At 35.7% G+C, this 24,701-nt stretch overlaps 1 protein-coding gene across 1 annotated transcript in view; it reads right to left on the reverse strand.

Moving 5' to 3' along the window:
• RAB3GAP2 (RAB3 GTPase activating non-catalytic protein subunit 2) overlaps nt 1–24,382 on the reverse strand; it is a 137,020-nt gene extending 112,638 nt beyond the window's left edge. The window contains exon 1 of the mRNA XM_044675879.1: nt 24,224–24,382. Coding sequence (XP_044531814.1) covers nt 24,224–24,344 — 121 coding nt within the window. The 5' untranslated portion in view covers nt 24,345–24,382. The remainder of the gene's footprint in view (nt 1–24,223) is intronic.
• Nucleotides 24,383–24,701: the final 319 nt, after the last annotated feature.

Raw genomic sequence — 24,701 nt, forward strand, 5'->3', positions numbered from 1 at the left:
CAGGCAGACCCATCAGCAGGCTAGTGGTATGAGGTGATGAGGTTCTGCATTAGAGTACTGACAGTGTCAGAGGAAAGAAGCAAGCATAATTAAGTGACAGACGAGACATGGGGATGTTTGTAGGCAGTAGGAAATGAGCCAGTAGAGAGGAAGAGACTGAAAATAAATGAAAGAGTGAGATGATTGAGGAGGCAATCTTTTGGAGAAGATAGGATAGAATGGGATTGCTTAAACAGGTAGAAGGGCTGGCCTTGGTAAGGATTAAGGCCACTTCATGTGAGACAGCAAAAAGTGGTAGAAGGTACCTGAGTTATAAGAGATGAGGAAGAGGTGAGGGAAGGGCATTCATAGTGAATGGTTTCAATTTTTTCTGTAAAATATGAGGCAAGGTTCTCAACTGAGAGTTGGAGAGAGGGAGCCTTAGGAGATTTGAGGAAGGGTGAAGAGGTTTAGAAGAGCCACTGTGGAGCATGGAATAGTGAGTTGATAAGGAATAATGTAGAATTGCTTAGTTGCAGTGAGGGTTCAGTTAAGGTTGTGTAACATAAATTTGTAGCAGACCCAGTCAAAACAATTATGTGACTTTCTCCACCTTCAATCAATAACATATGTGCAGGAATGAAGGTGACAAATGGAGGGTATAATGCAAGGCTCAGAACTGGCTAGATATAATTGGTGATGTGAAAAGAGGGCTAGGAATTCAAAAAAGGAAGACAGTGTAGAGTTGAAGTGGTACACTAAGGAATCAAGATGGGGAGAAGAGAATGGCTAATGCAGGGGACACAGCCTAGGAAAGAAGTGAGGGGTCAAGGGATTGAAAGTCATTTTAGATAAAGAGTAGGACTATATTAAGGAAGGAAGAAGGAAAAGTGAAAAGCCAAAAAATTATGGTGAGATACAGGGATTTCAGAATTCTTGAACGGATGTGAATAATGACAGGATTGAAGGTATGATCATCTCTGTGTGTGGCTGAGTTAGGGTGGAAGATTAGCTCATGGGCAGGTGAGCAGGTTGAGGAACTGAGTGAGTCATTAGGATATTTGAAGGAGAATCAATATATATGAAGCCCCCCTAGTATGAGAGCAGGGGTTGAGGGAGGAGAGAAAAAAAAATAAGCTAGGTATTAAACTTACTGAAATAGGAAGGTGAATGACCTGGGGTTCTGTGGACAACAGTTACTAGGACTTTGGTTGGGCAAAGTAGATATGAATAGAATGGACCTCAAAAGAAGAAAAGTTACTGAGTAATGGAGAAACAGAGAAAACTTGAAAGTTGCAATGAGGAGCAAAGAACATTCCAATTCCTTGGCCTTGACTGCTAGTTGAAAAAAGTAAGTGATGGTGTAGCCAGTATTGGAAGGGGTAGTCAGAAAGGCTGTGTTTTGGGGATTTGGGGGGGGGTCAAAGGGAAGAGGGCCAGGGGCCAGGTTTCAGTAAGAGGTAGGAAATATAAGTGGAAGAAAAATAAATTTATTATTATCCTATTCTACTAAGATATTAATATATTATCCTATTCTACTAAGATATTATCCTATTCTACTAAGATATTAATATAGAAAAAAGAATACTAGAGCTGGCTAAGACCTTAGAAGTCATCTAAATTAACTTCTTCTTACACATGAGTAAACTCTCCTGTCACAACTGCTTTTTACACCAGCACTCCTTTCCACCCTTCTCCAAGTATACTCTCAGGGAACATATAACATTTCAGGGAAATCAAGAGTAGCTCTTCATTAGGAAAAGACAGGTGATCCCTGTAGTAGAACTGTAAAATATAAGAATTTAGAAAACAGATGTTCTAATAAATTGAATAGTATGGGTGAATTTTGTTGATGTAATTAATTTGGTCTAGGGCTTAATGTATTTTGATATTTTAAGAGAAGTAGGAAGCACTTTCTAGATGGAAAGGAGATCACTTTTTAGGGAGAAGAGCCAGCATGAAAAAAGGCATAGAAGACAACAAGGCAAATATATTGATCCTCAATTATCAAATAACTTGTATTACAAATGCAGAGCCCTATCTCCACTGAATGCCTCAATATGAACAAAAGTGAATTGTGACCTTCAAAGATTCCTTATATTATATAGATATGAAACTACTGAGTTATCAAATTACCTTAATGTTCAAATATTTCACTTACCCTCCTATCACCTTCTTCTCTACAGCCTTTCCTCATTCCCATGGAGAGTTGTGGCTGGAATTTGTATTATGCTTTCCCATAAGAAAAAAAATGTCATGTAATAGTTTTTTAAAATAATAAATATAAAATAATTGTTAGGTACAAATGAAATAATATTTCAGGAACACTACAGGCTAATAGCTTCTTAGGAGACAGCCTGGGAATTTTAACTGTCACTTATATGAGAAGGCTAGAGTTTTAGATCATCAAAGTACAATTAAATTTCTGAGAGCACAACCAATCTGTAAGGTAAGAACTGCATGTATCAAAGTACTTATTTCTATTCAGTCCCAGTGACATAATTTCTACAATACCCTGACTGCAGTTGAGAAACATTTGATACTGCCTTATAGTCAGCTCATTAATACATCAGCTGTTTGAATGTGTTAGAATCCCACTTTGCTTTTCCTAGGTTATTTTCTATCCTAAAGACTACCTTAAGATTCAATAATATTTTTAATAAATAAAAACCAATGGCTAGGCAGATGAAGAGCTCTTTTTCCATAGTTTTCTTCCCCTTATTATAAGTATTCCTTAACCATTATTACAGTGCATACAGAACCAGTCCTGGAGTTGGGAGACCCTGGGTTCAAATCTAGCCTCAGACAGTTCCTAAATGTGTGACCCTGGGCAAGTCATTTAATGTCAGTTGCCTACCCCTTGCCACTCTTCTATCTTTAGAAGGCAGAAAGTAAAAAAAAAAAAAAATTAGTAATGCTTTTAAAATGTTCACAGGATGCAAGTAAGGTCACAGAATTTTGTTAGAACTGAAAGGAGTCTTAGACATTATCCAGGATGAAGGTCTAATTATGCAAATTTATAAGGAATTAAATCAGTTGTACAAAAAAATCAAGCCATTCCCCAATTGATAAATGAGCAAGGGACATCAATAGGCAATTTTCAGATAAAGAAATCAAAACAACCAATAAGCACATGAAAAAGTGTTCTAAATCTTTCATAATTAGAGAAATGCAAATCAAAACAACTCTGAAGTACCACATCATATCTAGAAGGTTGGCTAATATGACAGCAAAGGAAAGTAATAAATGTTGGAGGGGATGTGGCAGAATTGGGACACTAATGCATTGCTGATGAAGTTGTGAATTGATCCAAACATTCTGGAAGGTAATTTGGAATTATGCCCAAAGGGCTTTAAAAGAAGGCATACCCTCTGATCCGGCCATACCACTGCTGGGTTTGTACCCCAAAGAGATAATAAGGAAAAAGACCTGAACAAAAATATTTATAGCCATGCTCTTTGTGGTGGCAAAAAAAATTTTGTCACAAAAAACCAAACTACATTATCACACTTTTCTAGTTGGTGATATCTAATACATAATTCATATCACAAAGTATTTACTAATTGCTTGCCATGGACCCAGATGTGAAGAGCAGATAGGTGGCACAGTGGATAGAATACCAGGCCTAGAGTGGGAAGGATCTGGGTTCAAATCAGGTCTCTAGCTATGGGACCCTGCATTTGTCTAAACCTCACCCTTCTGTGTGTAAGAGTGCATGTGTGGGTAGCTCTGCTTTAGAGAAATACAACTAGCTGAAAAAAAATTTATACTCATGGCAAAGGTTAGGAAATTTAAAAAATACAATTATGTGGTACAAAAGCAGTCCCAAAATGCCAGTCATTTATTCTAATAGTGAATCTTAAAATATTACATGGTTGATCTCTAAATAAGCCATCAGCACACAGGTTAAAAGGATGATCAGAAGGAAAGAGAAGACTGTTGTCCTGTCACAGTTGCTTTTCACTTCAGCACTCTTTCCTGTCCTTCTCCAAGTATATTCTCAGAACCAATCCTAACATTTCAGGGAAATCAAGAGTAACTCTTCATTAGGAAAAGGCTAGTGAACCCTGCAGTAGAACTGGCAATACTCAAATAAATTTAGGGAAAGGGAGGTTCTAATAACTGGAATAGTATGGGAAGCTTTTGTTGAAGAAACTGGACTCGGTCTAGGTTTTAAAGTATTTTGATACATTAAGAGAAAGGAGCACTTTCTAGGAGGAAGAGATAGCATAAAAAAAGGCATAGAGGACATAATAATAAGGCATATGTGTATAGGTAACTGTGGAGGGGTCAGTAGGAGTAGAACAGAAGGTACAAGTGGGAGGGCAATGGCAGATAAGATAAATTGTAATCTGATTATTCTAGGTTCAAAGACTTGATAAGGAGCTGATAGATAATAGGATTCCATCAAGACCCAGTTCAGGGTAGGAAAAAATCCCAAATCTTTAGAATTCCACATATTAGCAGTAGAGTTCAGAAAGACTACAACATGGAAAGCCAGGAACCACTACAAAATTTTTTGTATTAAAGCATAATTCAAATAAGTAAACATACATTTATTAAGAGCCTCCTATGTATAGGACACTATGCTACGGTTTGGGAATGCAAAAACAAGAACAGGTCTTGCCTTTGAGGAACTTACATTGAAATGGAAGGAAAAAGCAATGGGGGAAAAGGGGAAGAGACTACAGTTATCCCTCACGTTATGTTCCAGAGACCCCTGCAATAGGTGAAAATCTGCAAAGGAGTGGTGTATTGCATTTCCATTGTGTACAGTATGGTATTAATCTGCAAAATCCCAGGATACAGTGAAAACTCCGCAATACAGAATTAGATTTTTTTTTAAACCAGTGAAGGAGGGATAACTGTATATACATACACAAGTAAAAACAGTATTAAGAAAACTTTAGAAGAGAGGGCTTCATAAAGGAGTTAGCATTTGATATCTGTGTGATCTTGGGCAAGTTACTTGTGTATGTGTACCTCTGTACCTCAATTTCCTCACCTGTAAAATGGAAGGTGTTGGGCTAAACCAGTGGTTTCAAACTCAAATAGAAAGGAGGACACTAAGTTTCATATTGCCCTAGAAAACCACACATTAACATTATCTACGTTCTACAGTATTTTTATTTTATTAAAATTTTCCAATTGAATATTAGATTTTATTTTATTAAAAGTTTCCAATTGAATATTAATCTCGTTCAGGTGACATTAAGCAATATTTTGCAAGCCTCCTCTACAATGCCAAAGCATTTTTGATACCTCTAGACTATATGATCTTTAAGGTTCCATTCAACTCTAAATCTATGATTTTAAATGTTATTTAAAAAACCTGAGCCTTCCAAAAAAACATTAAAGTAAATTATATTTGTTCTTAAATAAGAAAATGGTCCAAGAGAAAGACTAGAGAAATTTAAATAAAGTTATTAAAAACAAAATCAGCATTCAAATCATTCTGAAATTCTATCTCTACTCTAAATGTTCTTTTGTAAGAAGTCAATGACAAAATGGTCATTCTGAAAAACTCAAGGAACAGCATATATTTTCTACTGGTTAAATCTATAAATAGAGCTTTTCTTTATCCCTGCTACATTCATACCACAATTCATATGTCAGAAGTTATTTACCTAATATCACTATTTCAAATAGGCATTGTAAAAACATACTGCATCAGGATAGTACTTCAGCTATAAACAAACAAAAAAAGGTTATTTCCTTTAAAGAAGCATGCCTTAATTTTGCTTTATTTAACTGCCTTACATCTCATTCCCAATGCAACTCAATAAGTATTATGTGATCTGACTTTCATGCTCTCTATTCATTCTTATTCTTAAACTTCCCACTTTGTAAAATTACTTTTGTCTCAAATGAGTTGTGCTCATTTAAACTACTGAGAAATAAATTTAAAATAAAAAAACAATAAAGCAATAAAGATATCACTTGAGTGTATAAAATCTGCCATAAAATATTTTTCAATCTTATCCACACTTATGGGAATCAATCCTTCTACTAATTATGCTATCTTCTCATATATTGATTCTGTATATATTTAATGGATATTATTGAAAGTGCAAAGTAGTGGAAAAAGCACTACTCAAAAAAACTAGGATTTTCCCATCAGTTGAGGGAAGACAATAAATTATAAGAACATAATAAGCAATAGGAAGTAATGAATGTGAGTAATTCTGAGAAACTTCAGAAGACTTATTAGCTGATGCAAAGTAACATTAGCAAATGAGAAAAAATACTAAAATCAAGAGGAATACTGTAGTAAGAATGAAAAATATTAGCTTTCAAGAAGAAATAAGGACATGTACTTCTCCCATTTCATTGGAGGATTGAAGGGACTAAGGTTGCAGAACAGCATACACATTGTTAATACAGTTATGAGCTTGATTTTACCTGTTTCCTAGTTACAAGGAAGGGCTCATTGAGTTGGGGTTGGAATGGTATCTAGTTTGTATGAGTGTATGTCATTAAAAAAAAGACAATCTAGTTTTGAATTTCGACTTTTTCACTTATTCACTGTGTAATATGGGCAAGTAACTTAACTTGTTAGCCTCAGGTTCTTCACCTATGAAACTAAGCTAATATTTGAACTTCTTATGATTATTTAAGGAAAGCACTTTGCAAACTATAGAGTACTAGATAAATGTAAACAACTAATTATATCCTAAGAACTATGCCAAATACTGAGGGCAGAAACAAACAAACAAACAAAAAAGAAACTAGATAAGGCTTTAATTTGTGAACCAACTTTTTATTTGCTAGGACTATTTTTTCTCTTGCCTTCTTTTTTTAAGAGATTTTTTCTTTTTTATTAACCATTAGCCAACACTACTATGAACCATCTAGTAGAGTGATGGCAAATCTTTTAGAAACAGTGTGCCAAGCCCTGCCCTATGCCTTATCCCAGACAGGGAAGGGAAAAAGAGAGGGGAATGGCTGGAGCACTATACTCAGGGGAGGAAGTAAGATCTCTGTGCATCCTTACATGTGCCATAGGTTCACCATCATGGATCTGGTATCATTAGCAACATGAACATGAATCTTTATTCATCACTCATAGCACTGACTTTTAAAAACTGAATACTTGCAACTGAATGCTTAAAACTCCAACATAATCACAATTTCCTCTAGAGAAGAATTTGTCTTAAGGTTACATTACACTAAACTCAAAATCTGTTCACAAACTATCATTAGAAGATTATAAAACCACTAGTCTCCATGTCACTGAAGAAATGCTATCATTCCCTCATTAAAAAAAACAAAAAAACAAAAAAACAAAACAAACTTAACTAAGCCTCAGGTTACCACTGTTCTAAGAAAAGCATATCTTTATCCCATTAAGAATTTATATGAGAGGTGTAAGAATTAAAATTTAGTTATTAGCTATATATTAAAATTATGTGGCCGCCAGGAATCAACAATTCAGGTTGATTCCGTAATTAAATCAGACCCAAGTCAGCATCGGGTTGAGGAGTTTATTTACAATCAGGAAGGTGAGTAGGGATAAAGAGAAGAGGGAGGTTAGAAGACTAAATAAATGAAGCTGTAAGCCGCAAGGCCCAACAGCCGGATAGGCAGAGTTTAGAATTGGCCCAGCTAGGCCAAGGAAGCCAGCCTAACTTACCCACGTGACAATACAGAGCATAAGCTGACTGTGGTCTCAGGAGATGCTTCTTCCTCTAGTTCCAGACGACAACTCTCCTCACAGGAAGTTCACTAACTTACTTAAAGAGAATGTGTCTTTCATCACTTCCTGTGGTCCACCTCTAATTCAAATGGACAAATGGCAGTTTCTACATTGATTTGGACTGCCCAAAGGGCAGTCCCTTATTCTTGATTTGTTACTTATTGTCACGTGTGGGTAACTCGTCTCCCCTCCCCACTAAGGGAGGTGGGAGTGACATCATTAGCACGCCTGGGTTGGGTAGATTTTTGACTATTAATGGGATAGAGCTAATTTCCATTTACACAGAGGGGGCAGCTAGGTAACCCAGTGGATTGAGAGCCAGGCCTAGAGACTGGGAGGTCCTTAGTTCAAATCTAGCCTCAGACACTTCCCAGCTGTGTGACCCTGGGCAAATCACTTGATCCCCAATACATAGAATTGATTCTAAGAGAGAAGGTAAGGGTTAAAAAAAAATTTGTATGAGAAATTATATTTGTTACCCAAAATTCTTGTTAATTTTCAGAAACATTAATCTGATTTGCTATTGAATATGCTATCTTCATAAACAATCTCATCACTGAACACAATTAAAAAAAATTTTTTTTTAACCCTTACCTTCCATCTTGGAGTCAATACTCTGTATTGTCTCCAAGGTTGAAGAGTGGTAAGGGCTAGGCAATGAGGGTCAAGTGACTTGCCCAGGGTCACATGGCTGGGAAGTGTCTGAGGCCAAATTTGAACCTAGGGCCTCCCATCTCTAGGCCTGACTCAATCTACTGAGCTACCTAGCTGCCCCCTGAACCCAGACTTTAAACAAGATACAAAACTCAATTTTGTGTCTAGGCAATTAATTTGACATTATTTGCTTTTCTAACATGATAATGTCAAGTAAAAAACTAAATTAGAAACTGAAAACCATTAGGTATAAAGAAAAATGAAAAATAAATTCATCTTAATGGTATAATGGGTACATATAATATCATATGACCAAATTCAATCCCTTGATTCTGGTTTGAGGAATAACAGAGATACCATATATGGATATCTGTATATGTAAAAAGTGAGAAATCTGTCTCACATAAGAAAAACAATTTAATGTATCTTCTCAGGACAGAATAAGAAAATTCCTCCATATTTTTTGTATTATGAATTGTTCATTTTCTATTCCTATAAAGCAAGATGGCTCAACAGGATTATTAGGAAAAAATATTCATTTCCATTTTGATTTGATCCACCTATTACACTGCTGAACTTTTCTATGACCCCAAAATGTAGGGAAAGTCCACAAGTTATAATGAACAGGCATACATCTTTGAAATCATCAAAATTGCATAATGTTAAATGCTAAAGTCCTTTTGAACTCTAATATTTTTTGATATCTTCTTTCAGATAAATGATGTGATATTAAATAGGTAAGAAAAATCTTTATGCTAAATGCTCATTAAATCATCAGGCTGAAAAATTCTCTAAGATTAACTATACTTTTTTTTTATATAAAGGAGGGCTTCTATATAGGGTATAAATGTATAGCTAGTGTTAGACTAGCAAGAAAGAAAAAGTATTAGTAAAGCATTTCTTAAATACACAAAAGAAAATAACAAATTTGAAAGGAGACAAAAAATTGAGCAATTTTTACTGCTGTATAAATTTAATATATACTTTTAAAAACAATGCATTAAATTCAACATTTCATAAAAATCCTTTTTTGTGTTCTTTGTATATTAAACTGTTTGCTGATAGTTAAGCTTATAAGAAAAAAGATAATTTAAAAAACAGGTGTCTTTTTAAAAAAGCATATATACACTCTTATTTCAGGCATGTTTCTTTCCTTTTCTTTAAAATTTTTTTTCAATATTTTATTTGTCAAAATGATTTTAACATTTTTTTATTTCAAGTTCCAAATTCTTCCCCCTCCCCAAGATGGTAAGCAATTTGATGTGCATTTTACATGTGCAATCATGTAAAACATTTTTCCATATTAGTCATCTTGTGGAAGATCTTGGAGAAAATAAAAATGAAATATAATATGTTTAGGTCTACATTCAGACTCCATCAGTTCTTTCTCTGGAGGCAGATGGCATTTTTCATCATGAATCTTTGGGACTGTTTTGGAACACTTTATTGATAAGAATAGCTGTTATTCACATTTTTCATGAAACAATATAGCCATGACAGTATATAGTACTCTTCTGATTCTGCTCCCTTAACTTTGCATCAGGTCATGTCTTTCCAGATTTTTCTGAAATCATCCTGCTCATTATTTCTTACAGCACAATAGTATTCTTATTACAATCATATACCACAATTTATTGTCATTCCTCAATTGATGGATAGCCCTCCAATTTCCAATTCTTTGTTACCACAAAAAGAGCTGCTGTAAACAGGCTAGTTTATTTTCAATGAGAAATGCTTCAACAAATCTATGATCTTAATCATTTGAGTTCTGTCTTCAAGGGCACTGACAGCAGCTCATCCTCATCTCATCTCCTAGGACAGTGATAGGCAAACTTTTTAAAGAGGGGGCCAAAGGAAAGGAAATGCTCATCTGTCAGTCTGTTTCTAAGGCAACTCTTTCGAAGTTTCATTGTATTGTATCCTATTTATTGTATTCGACAGATTAGGAATAATGTCGCGCAGCCGGAGAGAACATTTCAGGGGGTCCCATCTGGCCCGTGGGCTGTAGTTTGCCCATCACTGGCCTAGGATATTCTTGCCCATGTTCAGTTTTCCAGAAAAGGGTTTACCCAATATCTTGGGTAGTTCTCTCTAGATTTATTGGCAATTCATACATTCTAAAGAAGCACAGAGGCTATCAGTTAATCCTTGCCCTAACCAACTCACTTCTTTTTCAAAGTATACATTTCTTTGATGATTTTTTATATCACTTTCCACACACAACTAGTTGTATACAATAAGTGGAAGCTTATCATACCCATCATACAATCTCAACTGGGCTGTATGAGGTGTTCTAGGAGGACTAGCACTTCTAGAGTGAGGGCATGCTGGGCCCTTTTCAGGGCTACTCATCCACCTTTGGTGTACACCTTTCACCCAACTCTCACCTGCAGCTCCAAGAAGTATGTATGTAGTACGCTCAGTGGCCATGCCCCAATAAAACCATATCAGGAAACAGGCTAAACCAGGCTGAAGGCATAATCAACAGGCCTCAAACTCATTGGTGAGTTAGGGGGAGGTCTAACCCAAGCATGTGAAGCTTTCTCCCGGAAGAATGGTAAGATAAGAACAATTTGTTCCACCAGTCTCGAACGTGGTTAAAGCAGGTGATATGGAGAGCTCAGAGTTTGGTCAGTATTAAAGATGCCAAGGTCATCCAACAGTAGTCATTCTAACTTTTATCTGGACATTGGACTTCAATGGCTCTGGAAGAAAGTATGAGGCTCAGGACCTTGTACAACTCTGCCTCACTTAAATCCAATTCACACGAAAGTGATGATATCACCTTTGATGTCACTGGCCCAATACAAAAACAAAGGACAAACAACAATGATGCTCCATTACTCTTTGGATGATCTATAACTTTAGTTCTTCAAAGCTTGGTAATGCCATGATTTGAAGCCTTATAGCATCACTGTGAGGATACTAGTCCTAAAAAGATGGGTTTCTATTTCAGGAAGAAATTTTAGGGTCAAGGCAATCAAACCCATTTTCCTTCTCTTAATGAATTCTGGCCCAGGTCATGGACCATCTCCAGATCTCTTGGTTATCTATCCAACTGAAAGTTACAGCTTAGAAAATGGGAATTCTTCACTATTTGACTCTCCATTCATATGATTTTTCCTTGTAAATGTAAAAATCACGCATTTCCATGATTCAATTATTATACTACTTGAACATTTCTATATGCTCAAATATAAGGAAAGTCCACAAGTAACAACAAATAAGTGTTCATCTTCTAAATCTTCACAATTCCTTCATAATAAATGCTAAAGTCTCTTTAACTCTAATATTCTTTAACTTAGACTGAAATCCTTTAAAAGACTATGGATCTCAGGAGATTTTGCAAGCTTGAAACTATCAGTAAAATGTTATCCTCAAACAGGAGGAGGGGCTAAAAAACCTTACCATCTAGAGGGAATCTCTTTTCCATTAGTATTCTATACTGCACAGTCCTCATACCACCACTGGAAACCATGTATCTGCTTCAATTCTCACCTCCTATGTATAGTCAGAAGGCCAAAGTTATCTCTATTGTATGTTACAAAGAATTATATATAATTTTAATATATACATTTAAAGTCACTTTTTGGAAAAGAGCTTCTGAGGTGGCATTTTGTTCTACCAAATCGAATGTTTTTTTTATAGTAAGCAAAAAATAAGAAGTGGGATTTTTAAAAACTTTCTGTACCTTTCAGTCAAATTGGATAATTATAAAGGTGCAGCCTGCTCCATGTACTATTAATAAATGTATCCCTATCCAGTCATCAAAAATCCTCTCCAGGGGCAGCTGCGTAGCTCAGTGGATTGAGAATCAGGCCTAGAGACGGGAGGTCCTAGGTTCAAATCCGGCCTCAGACACTTCCCAGATGTGTGACCCTGGGCAAGTCACTAGACCCCCCATTGCCCACTCTTGCCACTCTTCTACCTAGGAGCCAATACACAGAGGTTAAGGGTTTAAAAATGTAAAAAAAAAAATCCTCTCCACACATATGTAAATTATTCTCAAAGATTTTATAAGGCTGGAGAAGTTGGCATACAGGTTACTGGTTATTTTAAAAATCAACTCTCAACAATATTAAAGTATGTGATTTCTCTAAGCAATTGGTATCCTCTCTTGTTCTAGATATTTCAGAAATCAAAATTCCTTAATGCCTTTAAAATCATGTCACCTCTACTTTGTACTGCTACCGTGTGTACTTTTTCTGGTCCAGCTGTTCTTAGTATCTTTTTTTTTTCTTTATGGCAATTTCTGCTTACTCATGCAGCACAAAAGGGATTATGTTGGCATTTAAATGTGGTAGACCCACAGTCACTGTTAAAAAAAATAGCCTGTGATATAGTAAACTTGCTAAACTTTCCATTTTCTATTAGTTTGTTGTCTTCCTTCCAGTTTCATGTTGAAATGCTCTTGGGAAAACTTGGTTTAATTGAGCCTCTAACCAGACTTTGTGTAAATTTGTCTTTCCTTCTTACATCATTTTCTATCCAGCTGACTAGTAGATTTCATGATCTCCATAAACTTAGAATTTTGCAAGGTGAAATAAACTCTGTAACTCACACCTCCTGAGATCATTTCCCACCCCAGCTGAAGGATTTCATTATGTCCCTGGCCTAGGTAATCTTCTTCCCCTCAAACCTCCGACCCCAACTTTTCAGCTTCTTTTTATGTGTTGTTTCTCCCCATTAGATTTCAATCTCTTTTGAGGCAAAGACTGTCTCATGCCTTCCTTTGGATCTCCATGCTAGCGTAATTCTTGGCACATAGTAGGCATTAAATAAATGTTTATTGACAATTGCTTCTCTTTATGAGGTAATGCTACTCATCATCTACCATCCTTGCCCCTTACTTCCCAAGTTCATATTCTAAATTAGTGTTGCCTTTGGCTGAGGTGGTTTCTAGGTGTGACATTTGTTCTAACCATTTCCCAATTTGGGGCATCAACAGTTTATTTTAGAAAGGCATGTTTAAACAACACACCATATCCTCTCATTTTGATTAGCTTTTCAAATTTTGTACTGATTTTGTTCTTTTCTCTAATAAATCAATGGTCTAACTATAATATACACACTTCATTAGGAAATGACTCCTACATTAGTAAGATGGTATTTCCTGTAAAGATATCAATTTTGTTTTCTTGTGATGATTTAGTGTTTACCTTGTCCAGTGATTCTTTAAAAATTACTGATATATAGGTGTGAAATTTCTGTATAATTTATAAACTTTAAAACTCTTTCATTTCTTACTTCTAAAATGTATTTACAAAATATTTTCCCGTCTCTCCCCTCCCCCATGCCTACATTTCTACATTTAAGTCAACATGTATTATAACATGCATCAAGAAGTTGTGATTTTGCAGATATGGAAACTCTTTACACTGATATGTATGGAGCCTATAATTAGTTAATAATGGATAATAAGTATTAGAAAAATGCCCAAATCCTTTATCTTGAAGTATGACTCCCACTATGAACAAAGTGAGCAATTGTGTATGTTTTCAAACATGGCCAATCTATTGATTTATTTTGACTGATTGTATTTACTTATTTACAAAAGGAGATGTTTATTGTGATAAGTGAGGTAATTGCTGAGAAGTTACAGTGATTTTTAAAAGAGCAACTTTTTTTAAAGAAAACTTGCTGTATATAATATAATACTATCATTTTTTTGGTGTGGATAAAAAACCAGTTCAACAAAAAACCAATTCAACATAAGAAATATATCAGTTATTGTCTATCTAAGATTTATGACTTTAGGATTCTTTTGTTGGTATACAATATGCTTTCAACAGAGATCCAAAGTAAAGGAAAAAAATGATGCAAATAAACTAAAACCATTTGTAAGTCTTCAAAAATATCTTAAAGTTAGACCTGCGTTTGTGCACCAGATATGTTTCCAAAACAAATACATAAGGTAAATTGTATACCAAATTCTATTTTCCTATTGATTTCCAAAAGAATTTTAGAGATGCTTCCATGAAAGAAATTTATAGCCAAAAATAATGAGGAAGAGAAGGAAATGAAAATTTAAAGAAAATCTCTGAAGGCTCAGAGAAATTTGCCTATGATCCATTTGCTATTAAGTGCCATGAGAGAAATGAATCTCAATCTTTCTGATTCCATATCCAACACTAACCACATTACACCAAGCTGCTTCTAATTAAAAGATACACTGAGTTAATGTGAAAAGACTCATCAGTTTTGTAGAATTGCTATCTCTTCTTATCATTGGAAACAAATATTGGCACAGAAGTTACGATTGTATTTGTGGGAGTCTTATTACGTACTATTAGCTTATTATAAGCACTATAATATCAAGTTACTGGGTGTTGCATGGAATATTATTTATTGTTGACTCTAGCCACAAAATAAAATAAACTCCTTTACTGGCCTCTTCAAGGAAGATCTATGAACTCGTCTTACATTTAGGTGCAGCTTTTATCTTCTGATTTCATTTACAGAGAGAATGTCAAGGTTGATATAATTCCAAGTCATTTAATAGTTATGTCCACTTACTACTAGTCACTAGCCAAGCACTAACATCTATATTAATGTTTGTTGAAGACTAAAAACTATATGATTTTTAGTAATCCTCTTGCCCCTATTCAATGAAAAAGCACAGGGGGCTGTACTGAACTAAAAGTCTTTTTTTTTTTTTTTTTTTGCTTCCTATATTATCAAAGCCAAAAAGTTCATCACTAATAGCAAGCCTCCTAGTGGGCTTTTCTTTACTTACCTAAACTGGTCCTAACACAGCTGTGTTTGGCAAGCACTATAATTGAAACCTTTTGCATCACATAGAACATGATAGAGCTTACATTCTACTGGCATGTAACCTTTGAGAATCCAGGGTCAACTCTATATCACAGTGAATAAGAGATTAGAATAGCGCTTTCTTGAATAATAAAATAATAACAACACCTAACACCTTTATGGAATTCTATAGTCAATTATTAAGTGCATTCACTTAAATTATTTCACAACTATAAGAAATCAAATATCCCTTAATTTCCTAATATTGCATTCTGATGTTAAGGAAGCTTTTTCCATAAGGAAAAAAATAATTCTCTATACTATTATAATGCAGTTTTCTTTTCAGCTATTTCTTTAAGGAAAAAGAATTTCTCATTGATTAAAGTCAAGTCAAGACTACAAGCATTTATTAAGGTACTATTTAAAAGAACAGGCAGTATGTTAAGGGAGGAGGGTATGAAAAAAAAGTCCATCTACAAGTAGTTCACAATCTATTACAAGTGTTTCCTACAATTTAATACGTTTGATTTCATTTGGCTTATTAATGTAGAAAAACTAGAAAAAAGTTAAATATTAAGAAAAATTGATGAATTGTTGAAATAGCTATGAATCAATACCAGCATTTTGAAAAGCAATTTGTAATTATGTAATTATGAAAAAAGTGACTACAATGTCTATATCCTTTGATCTCCTGATTCTACTACTAGGCTTATCCTAAGAAGGCCACTGATAAGAATAAAGTCCCCACATATACTAAAATATTTGTAGCAGCACTATTTTTGTAGAGCATAGACTTAGAAATGACGTAGATGTCCATCAATTGGGAAATAGCTAAGCACACTGTAGTATACAAATGTAAAAGATTTCTGTGGTATAAGAAATTACAATGATAAGGCTACAGAGACACAGAAAAATCTACATGAACTGATGCAGAGTAAAGTAAGCAGACATGAAAAGAACACACTCTACTGCCACCAGGTCTATAAATGTGGTACTTTGCACATATTTTCAGACTTCTTTGATGTATTGATTAATGTTGCTGAATTATTTTCTCTTTCCTTTTTAAATCTTTATTTGTTATATGGCATGGCTTTCTGATAGTGAAATGAAATGGGATAATGGGAGATATTGCTGTTATTTTTGTAAAAAACAGTCATCAGTAAATATATTTTTTTAAAATGGGTAAAACTATGGAAATTTTGTTAAGCTAAATTTTTCTATTGTTCTAACGAAATAATTCTACAATTTTCCCTTCTAATCTATTTTAACATTTAATAATATTCTGTCAGAAATATTTCCTTATATTTAAATTAATCATATTTTCTCTTTCTTCCCCCTCAGTAAGGAGCTTATAACAATCATCAGAATATGACATATGTCAGAATTGTTGGTTCCATACTTAGATAAATTTGTGATATCAATATGAATACTCTGTGTACAAGAGTTGATTGGAGCCCTTCCATGCTGTACCATCCTGTGTGATTATCATCCATTTCCTCACTAATTCTTGGAACCACTTGAAGTCCTAGAGACCTTTCTCTCATACTTTTAATTAAAAAAAAAAGTTTGATAGTATTACAGCTGTCAATAACAGATCTCTTACTACCTACTCATCCCCATTCCTTTTCCAGCCATAAAAATCCTTAAGGTGTTTTAAGTTGCCTTTTTAGAAAGTACTAACCTAAAGAAAGTAGACAAAAATTAAAACAAAAGAAACAAATAGAGGAATACACAATTCTAACAACTAAACAATCCATTAAAAGGAAAAAGTGGAAAACTAAATAAGAAGGAAAATCCAACCATTTGCTAAATATTAGAAATACATTTAAAAATAAATAATGAAAAAGACTCAATAACATCCTAAATAATTAGTGTAAGCCTGAGAGTCCTGTTCTACTTTTAGCCTGGATTTCTCCAATAGTATCATTTACTATACAGATAAGAAAGCAGCATAATATATAATGGAGAGCCCTGGGCTTGGAGTGAGGAAGATGTGGATTCAAGTCCTGCCTCAGACATTTAATAATTATGCAATCCTGGGTAAATCACTTCTCTCTGAGCTTCAGTTTTCTTATCTGTAAGATAAGGGGGTGGGGCTCAATTACTTCTAAGGTTCCTTGCAGTTCTAACTTTAAAATCCTATGAAGCATAAAGAACATCTTTAAGTATACTATTAGAAATGGTAGTTACAGTAATAAAAATCGTGAGAAAAATAATACAGGCAAGAAGATGAAATAATTTCTATTTTCAGATAATATGATAGTTATCTTGGAGGATCACAAGGATTCAATGAAACAATGCTTGCAGTAAAGTCTTAAAATACAAAATAAATACACAAAGAGCAATAGCTTTATTAATAAAATTCTAAAGATCTAAAAAGGAAAATTCCATTCAAAATATCCCATTTACAACACAAAAAATATTCATATATTAACTTACCAAGAAATGAGTGAATTTCCAAAGATAAAATAAAATATAACTACAAAACATTTTTTATAGAAATAAAGCACAATAATTGTTTGTTGCTGGGCTAAACAATTATACAAAGTATTCCAACAGTCAGTACAGGCTTAAGCTATTAAGTCAGTGAAGTTTTAAGCTAGTAACACTTAAAACTGAACTAAAGCTTTTGAGACACACTGTAGAATAAAAATTATGCAATCCAAACATAAAGATTTGGTTATGCACCACACTACCAAGGGATTACTTTATAGAATTATGCAAAACGATAACAAAATTCATTCAGGGAAAGAAAAGACGTAGAATTTCAAAGGAAATTCTAAAAATAGGAGGAACAAAGGAGACTTTCTGTATCATTTCTGTGACTATATTAGAAAGCAGTAATTATTAAAACTATTAATTAGTGATTAAAAACAGAAAAGTATTATTAGTACTACAAAACAGACAAGCAAAACCAGGCAGGCATGGTTGCCCAATGTTTCATAAACCCAAAAGTACTGGAGGAAGAATCCCTATTTGATAAGAACTGGTAGGGCAATTACAATAAGATCCAAACTAATAGTATTTTTTTTAAAGGAGAAGAGAGTTTAATACTTTTTAGTTGTATGTTTAGGAAAAGAATTCTTAATTGAATGAGGAATAACCATGATCACAACGATATTTAAAAAAATTTTTTTTGGTTACATAAATGCAAAAGGTTCTAACCCAAATAAAACCAAAGTTTCTAAGAAAAGCTATCAACTAGGGGAAAAATATTAGCATCAAGTATTTCTGATAAAAGTCTGAAGAATTTGTAGCAAATTAATGAAAATGTGAATTATCAATAATTTTTAAATGCTCCAAATCCCTTATAAGAAAAATCCAAATGTTCAGAAAACAATTTGAAATCATGCAAGATAAGTCAAGTCTATGCCCAAAGGGCTTTAAAAGACTATCTGCTTTTTGATCCTGCCATACCACTGCTGGGTTTATATCCCAAAGAGATCATAAGGAAAAAGACTTATACAAAAATATTTATAGCTGTGCTCTTTGTGGTGGCAAAAAATTGGAAAATGAGGGGATGTCCTTCAATTGGGGAATGGCTGAACAAATTGTGGCATCTGTTGGTGATGGAATACTATTGTGCTGAAAGGAATAATGAATTGGAGGAATTCCATGTGAACTGGAATAACCTCCAGGAATTGATGCAGAGTGAAAGAAGCAGAACCAGGAGAACCTTATACACAGAAACAGATACACTGTGGCACAATCAAATGTAATGGACTTCTCTACTAGCAGCAATGCAATGATCCGGGACATTTCTGAGGGACTTATGAGAAAGAACGCTATTCACATCCAGAGAAAGAACTGTGGGAGCAGAAACACAGAAGAAAAACAACTTCTTGATCACAGGGATAGATAGGGATATGATTAGGGATATAGACTATAAGCGATTATCCTAATGCAAATATTAATAATATGGAAATAGGTCTTGATCAATGACACATGTAAAACACAGTGGAACTGCTTTTTGGCTACTGGAGGGAGATAGGAGAGGGGGAGAGAAAGAACATGAATCACGTAATCATGGAAAAATATTCCAAATTAATTAATTAAATAATTTTTTTCAGATAATGATAAAAAAAAAGATAAGTCGTGCCATCTGACCCAGGGATTCCACCGTAGGGCACATACTCCAAGGCGGACAATGATTAAAAACAAAACACAAAAACAGTTCTATATAAACTATAAGCAGCAAAATAGGTGCTCATGCCTACTATATGCATGTTTCCTGGCACATAATAGGTATTTAATAAACACTATTGAATTAAGTTAAACTGTTTTTGAAAGACCAAGCAAACTCTGGTAAATGAACATGAAGGAAAAGTATGATACCATAACAAATGTGAAGTGTTCAAAAAAATATGGGAACAATATATGTGACAAAGAGTAAAGAAAGAGATCAATTAATAAGTGTTAGTTAAGTGATCATTATATGGGAAGAAGGTGAAACAACAATAGCAAGTATTTACATAATGTATAAGAAAATATTTGACAGCCATGTTGAAGTCAAGATGATGGACAGTTACCTGCTTAGAATGTAGAATGGACCATGCTTTAGGGTTTTCAAAGAATTTAACAAATATTATCAGATTTCATTCTCAAAAACATTCAAGGAGGTAGGTTTATTATTGTTTCCATTTTTAGAAATAAAGAGAATGAGGCCAGTCAAAGTCACATCTTAGGTCACAAAGCTAATAAATATGCATGGTTGCATTTGAACTTGGATCTTCTCCATTCCAGGTCCAGTTCTCTAACCACTGTAACACCTAGGGTGCTCCAAATACAAAAGACTAAACATAATCTACCTCAAATAGCTTACATTCTACCCTGACACTACTGCACTGAGGCAGCTAGGTAGCATAGTGGATAGAATACAAGGCCTAAGGTCAGGAAGACTTGGGTTCAAATCTATTCTCAGATATTTCTTAGCTGTGTGACCCTGAACAAGTCAGTAACCTACTTTGCCTAGCCCTTGCCCTTCTGTCTTAAAGTTGTTACTAAGAAAGAAAGTAAAGATTTAAAATTTTTAATTATTTTTTTTAAGAGAGAAAATAGAGTGTGCTAAGGCAAGAGGACCACTAGTGCAAAAGTTCATGAACAGACTGAATCTAGCAGGTAGGGGAAGAGCTCATAGGACTAAAATGGGAAAGTGAAAAGAATATGAAATAATTAATAATACTGGACAAGTAGAAAGACACACAAATGGACACCAGACTGTGGAAGGATTTATATACCAGATTGAAGATTCTCTATTTTGTTTTAGAAGCAAGAGAGTACCACTGAAAAGTTAGGGGCTGTTGGGGCAAAGGAAAAGAACAAGCATTTATTAAATGCCTACAATATGCCAAGCACTGTGCTAATAATAAACACATGGTGGGGATAACATGGTCAGAAAGGCACACCACTCAAGGTCTGTAAAGGATTTCTGTTTAATCATGGAATCAAACCTAGTATACTATTCTTTTTAGCTTTTATCTTCCCAAGAAAATAAGGAAGAAGTAAAAAAAAAAAAAAAAAAGTTCAGTTCCTTCTATCCAAATCCAAAGATGTGATTACCTAGTGGCAAAATTAACAGTTTCATCAAGTTCTAACAGCCCAAAGGTTGGAAAATGCTCTGATGCTTTCTGGATATTCAATGCATTTCTGATAGCTTTGAAAGAGCTAATAATTACAGGTCATTAGGAGTTCCTAGTAAACTTGTACTACCACCACCATCCCCAAATTCCAAGCAAGTTAAATTCCAATTTTAAAACTACAGGCATTTGATTATGGAATAAAAGTTATTAATAATTGAGCTGAATTCATTATCTCTGAGGCAGTGAAATATATCCCTTGCTTTATAATTGAAGATGTAAAATAGCATATATCAGGATATGCTACTTCAAAAATAGAATATCAATTTTAAAATGAGGAAATCAATCATGTATAACTCACTCTATAATGGGTGCTCAAGACAAAGGTTATGCATTCTGCTGTTATATAACATCACATGCCTATAAAAATTGTCACTTCAGATAAATAATCTAAACCAATTGATTAGTTAATTATTTGCATAAACCCTAGCTATAAGAGGGTTCCAATAAAAACAGTGAAGATAGCCTTTTAAAACTGTTGAGCTAGAAAAAATATACTTATTTACAAATATTCTTTGAAACTGTGAATTAGTCAAAAAACATTTATTAAGCAGTTATTAAGTGCCAAGCACATGCTAAGTATTGGAGATACAAAAAACAGTAAAAGAGTTCTTGCTTGCAAGGAACTCACAGTCTAATGGGGGAGACAACATGTAAAAAATTATGTAAAAAGCTATATATAGGATAAATTGAAGGTAATTAATAAAAGGAAGGCACTAGATTTAAGAAGATTTCGGAAAAGGTTCCTATAGAATGTGGAATTTTATCTGAGACTTGAAGGAAGCCAGGAGGCAGAGATAGGAGGGAGAGTAACTGGATTTCAAAGAATCCATTGAGGGCAGAGGGAGTGTGTGGGCAGAAACAGTGTTAAGTTTTAAGAATGCAAAGTGAGAAGTAGGAGTTGACCACCACACAGAAAATTTTATATTTGATCACAGAAATGAAAGAGAGTCAGCTACTGAAGTTTATTGAGTAAGGTAAGTGATTATGTTTAGATCTTTAACTTTGACAGCTGAATAAAAAATGAAGCAGAGTGGGAAAGAGACTTAGGAAAGAGAGGCAGAGCAGGAGGCTATAGACTAGGCATGAGATGATGAGGACCTGCACCTGCATAGAATTAGTATTAGAGGAGAGAATGGGACATATTCAATAAATATTACAAAGGGGAAATTAACAGGTCTTGGCAACACATTGGAAATGTGCGGTGAGAGTGAGTAAACAATCAAGAATTTTGTCTAAGTTGCAAATTTGGGGAAATGAGAGGATCATGGTTGCCCAGGACAATATGAGGAAGTTGAGAAGAAGGGAGGTAATGAGGGAAAAGGTAATGAGTTCATTCTGGGGGTATGTTGAGTTTAAGCTATATCTATAGGACAACAGGTTCAACCCATCTATCAGATTAATTGTGAAGAACTCAGACACTCTCAGCAATGCAATAATCCAGGACAATTCTGAGAGATTTATGGCAAAGAACGACATCCACCCCCAGAAAAAGTACTGATGAAGTCAGATGCAGATCAAAGAATATTACTTTTCACATTAATCTGTTTAATGTTTTATTTTGGGGTCTTGGTTTTATATGAATATTCTCTTACTACAAGGACCAATATGGAAGTATGTTTTCCATGATAATGCATGTATACTCCAGATCAAACTGTTTACCATCTCTGAGAAAGGAAGGAGCAGAGACAATATGGATCTTATAATTTTGGAAAACATGCTGAAAATTGTTATTACACGTAATTGGGAAAAGAAAATACCTTTGAATTAAAAAAAATGTCTATCAAGCAGTGGAAAAAGGCTAGAGTTAGATAGGTACAACTGAGAATCTTTAGCAAGGAGATCATTGAGTCCATGGGAGCTAATGAGATCACCAAATGATATGATATAGAAAGAGAAAAGCCGAGAACCTAGGGCAAAACCTGATGAAACAACCATTTTTAGAAGATGTGGCCTGAATGAAAACCCAGGAAAGAGGTAGGAGATAGGGAGAGAACCAAGGGACAACAATGTTCTAAATCAATTACTCAACTCTGAAAAGCCTCTTCTCAAAAATAATCAGTACAACTATAAAGTCTAAGCTCTACAATTTAAGTTTTGAATTCAGTGTGAATGTTAGGCTATCAGGATTTAAGACTACCAGCAAATGAAATTTTGGTCCTTAAACTAACTCGGCTATCCTCCCCATCAACTTGTTACCACTGATGGTTTCACCTTTGTGATCTGAAACCATTAAGTATCCTAGAGAACAATCTCTTCCTGACTGGCAACAGTTCCTTTGGTAAGGAAGGTTCTTCTTTTCTTTGCATTCAATTTCACTAAGTGTTACTGGGCTTTTAATTACTTATGCTAGCATGAGTATTTTAAAAAATAATTATATCATACTACAAGCTAAACATGCTTGAATTGGAAATAACACAAAGCATATGCTTTTCTCTGAGAAGCATGGGGAATTCTGAGAATCTTACATCCTTTAGACTAGAATATAAAAGGTAGACTTTAAACTATTAAAACACAATTTTTAAAACTAAGTCCAAAATTTGTCCTAACTCTTAAGTCTCTAGAATTTAACATCAAGTTCATGTGGATGCTAATTTAAAATTTGAGGATAATAGAAAATCATTTCACTTCTGGCGAATTTATTTTTCCAGGACAAGGTACCAATTACCGCAGGATGTGGGAATATCAACCTGAAAATTTGCTTGGAAAAGGTTGGCTATTTTGCACACTGTGAGAAACTGGTTTCAGGGTAAATCACCAAACAGCTCTCTCCTGGTTTATTGCATCAGAAGTAGAGAAAGGAGGAAGCAAGGACTTTCCAAAGGAAGGTGGAAACCCCAGTTTGGAGTTGGTACCGAGCCAGAGATAGGACTGGTGACAGCTGATGCTGAATTGGGAGGTTTAAAGGCGCGGGAGGAGAAAGGAAGGAGACATCCTGAATTTCGGAGGGAGGGGATAGGAGTTGGGGTAAGGGTTTGGGAGACACAGAGAGACTGATTCTTGAGTCTTGGAAGGGGCAAGGAAGAGGAAAGACTGAGGAAAACGCAGTTTAGGAAGGCAAGAGCGGACAGAGCGCCCGACAAGAGAAACTAGGAGAAGAGAAAGGGTGCCCCACTCATGGAATGCTCTTCCCTCCTGGCCTCCACCTCCAGGCTTCCAATCCGGACCTCCAAAGAGGCCTTTCCTACCCTCTGAGTCTACCAGTCTACCCAGCCCGTCTCTAGTTTGGACACAGTTGTTTGCATGTTGTTAGACCGTGAGCTCCTTCAGAATAGACGATTTGGAGGGGAGGGGGCGGTTATTTTTTGGCCCTGGTATCCCCAGCGCTTAGTCCAATGTCCAGTATACAGACGGTACTTAATAAATGCTTATTGCTTGACTAACAGGGAGAGACGATACCGGCCTGCCTCCCACCGGGACCGGCTAGGGAGCGGCGCGGGCCTGCAGAGTCGCAAGGTCTGGCTGGGCTGCGACCCCCGCCGGGAGGAGAGAGGGAGGGACTTACCATCGTCCCTCCGGGCGGCACCGGCGCCGCTGGGGGTCTCCTCCCGCAGGTGCGGGAAAAGGAAGTCTCGGGCGGCCTGGAGATCCTGGAAGTAGCAGAACTGGTGCAGGGAACAGGCCATGGCTCCCAGGGAGGCCCTGCTCAGGCCACACCACACCGCACCTCACCTCACCACACCCCCACGGCCCGGGAGCTTCCCGGCCAGCCGCCGCCGCCGCTGCCGCCGCCTTGGAGCCGGGTTAGGGCCGTCAACCGAGTAGGCGAAAAGAGAAGGAAACGAAAGCGGAAGCTGTCAGCGTGCCCCCCCCCCTACACTCCTCCCCCACACTCCTCCCGGCCCCGGCAGGTGGCGCGCATGCGCTATCACACTCGCGACAGGGCTTGGATAGGAGGACCCACTGGCTTCAGTCAAATGACTCATCCCGCGGGATAGCCAGGGTTGGAAAGCACGCTCGCGTCCTTTTTCCGGGCCTGAGGT

This window comes from Gracilinanus agilis, chromosome 4, assembly GCF_016433145.1.
Source record: "Gracilinanus agilis isolate LMUSP501 chromosome 4, AgileGrace, whole genome shotgun sequence".
NCBI classification, from domain to species: Eukaryota; Metazoa; Chordata; class Mammalia; order Didelphimorphia; family Didelphidae; genus Gracilinanus; species Gracilinanus agilis.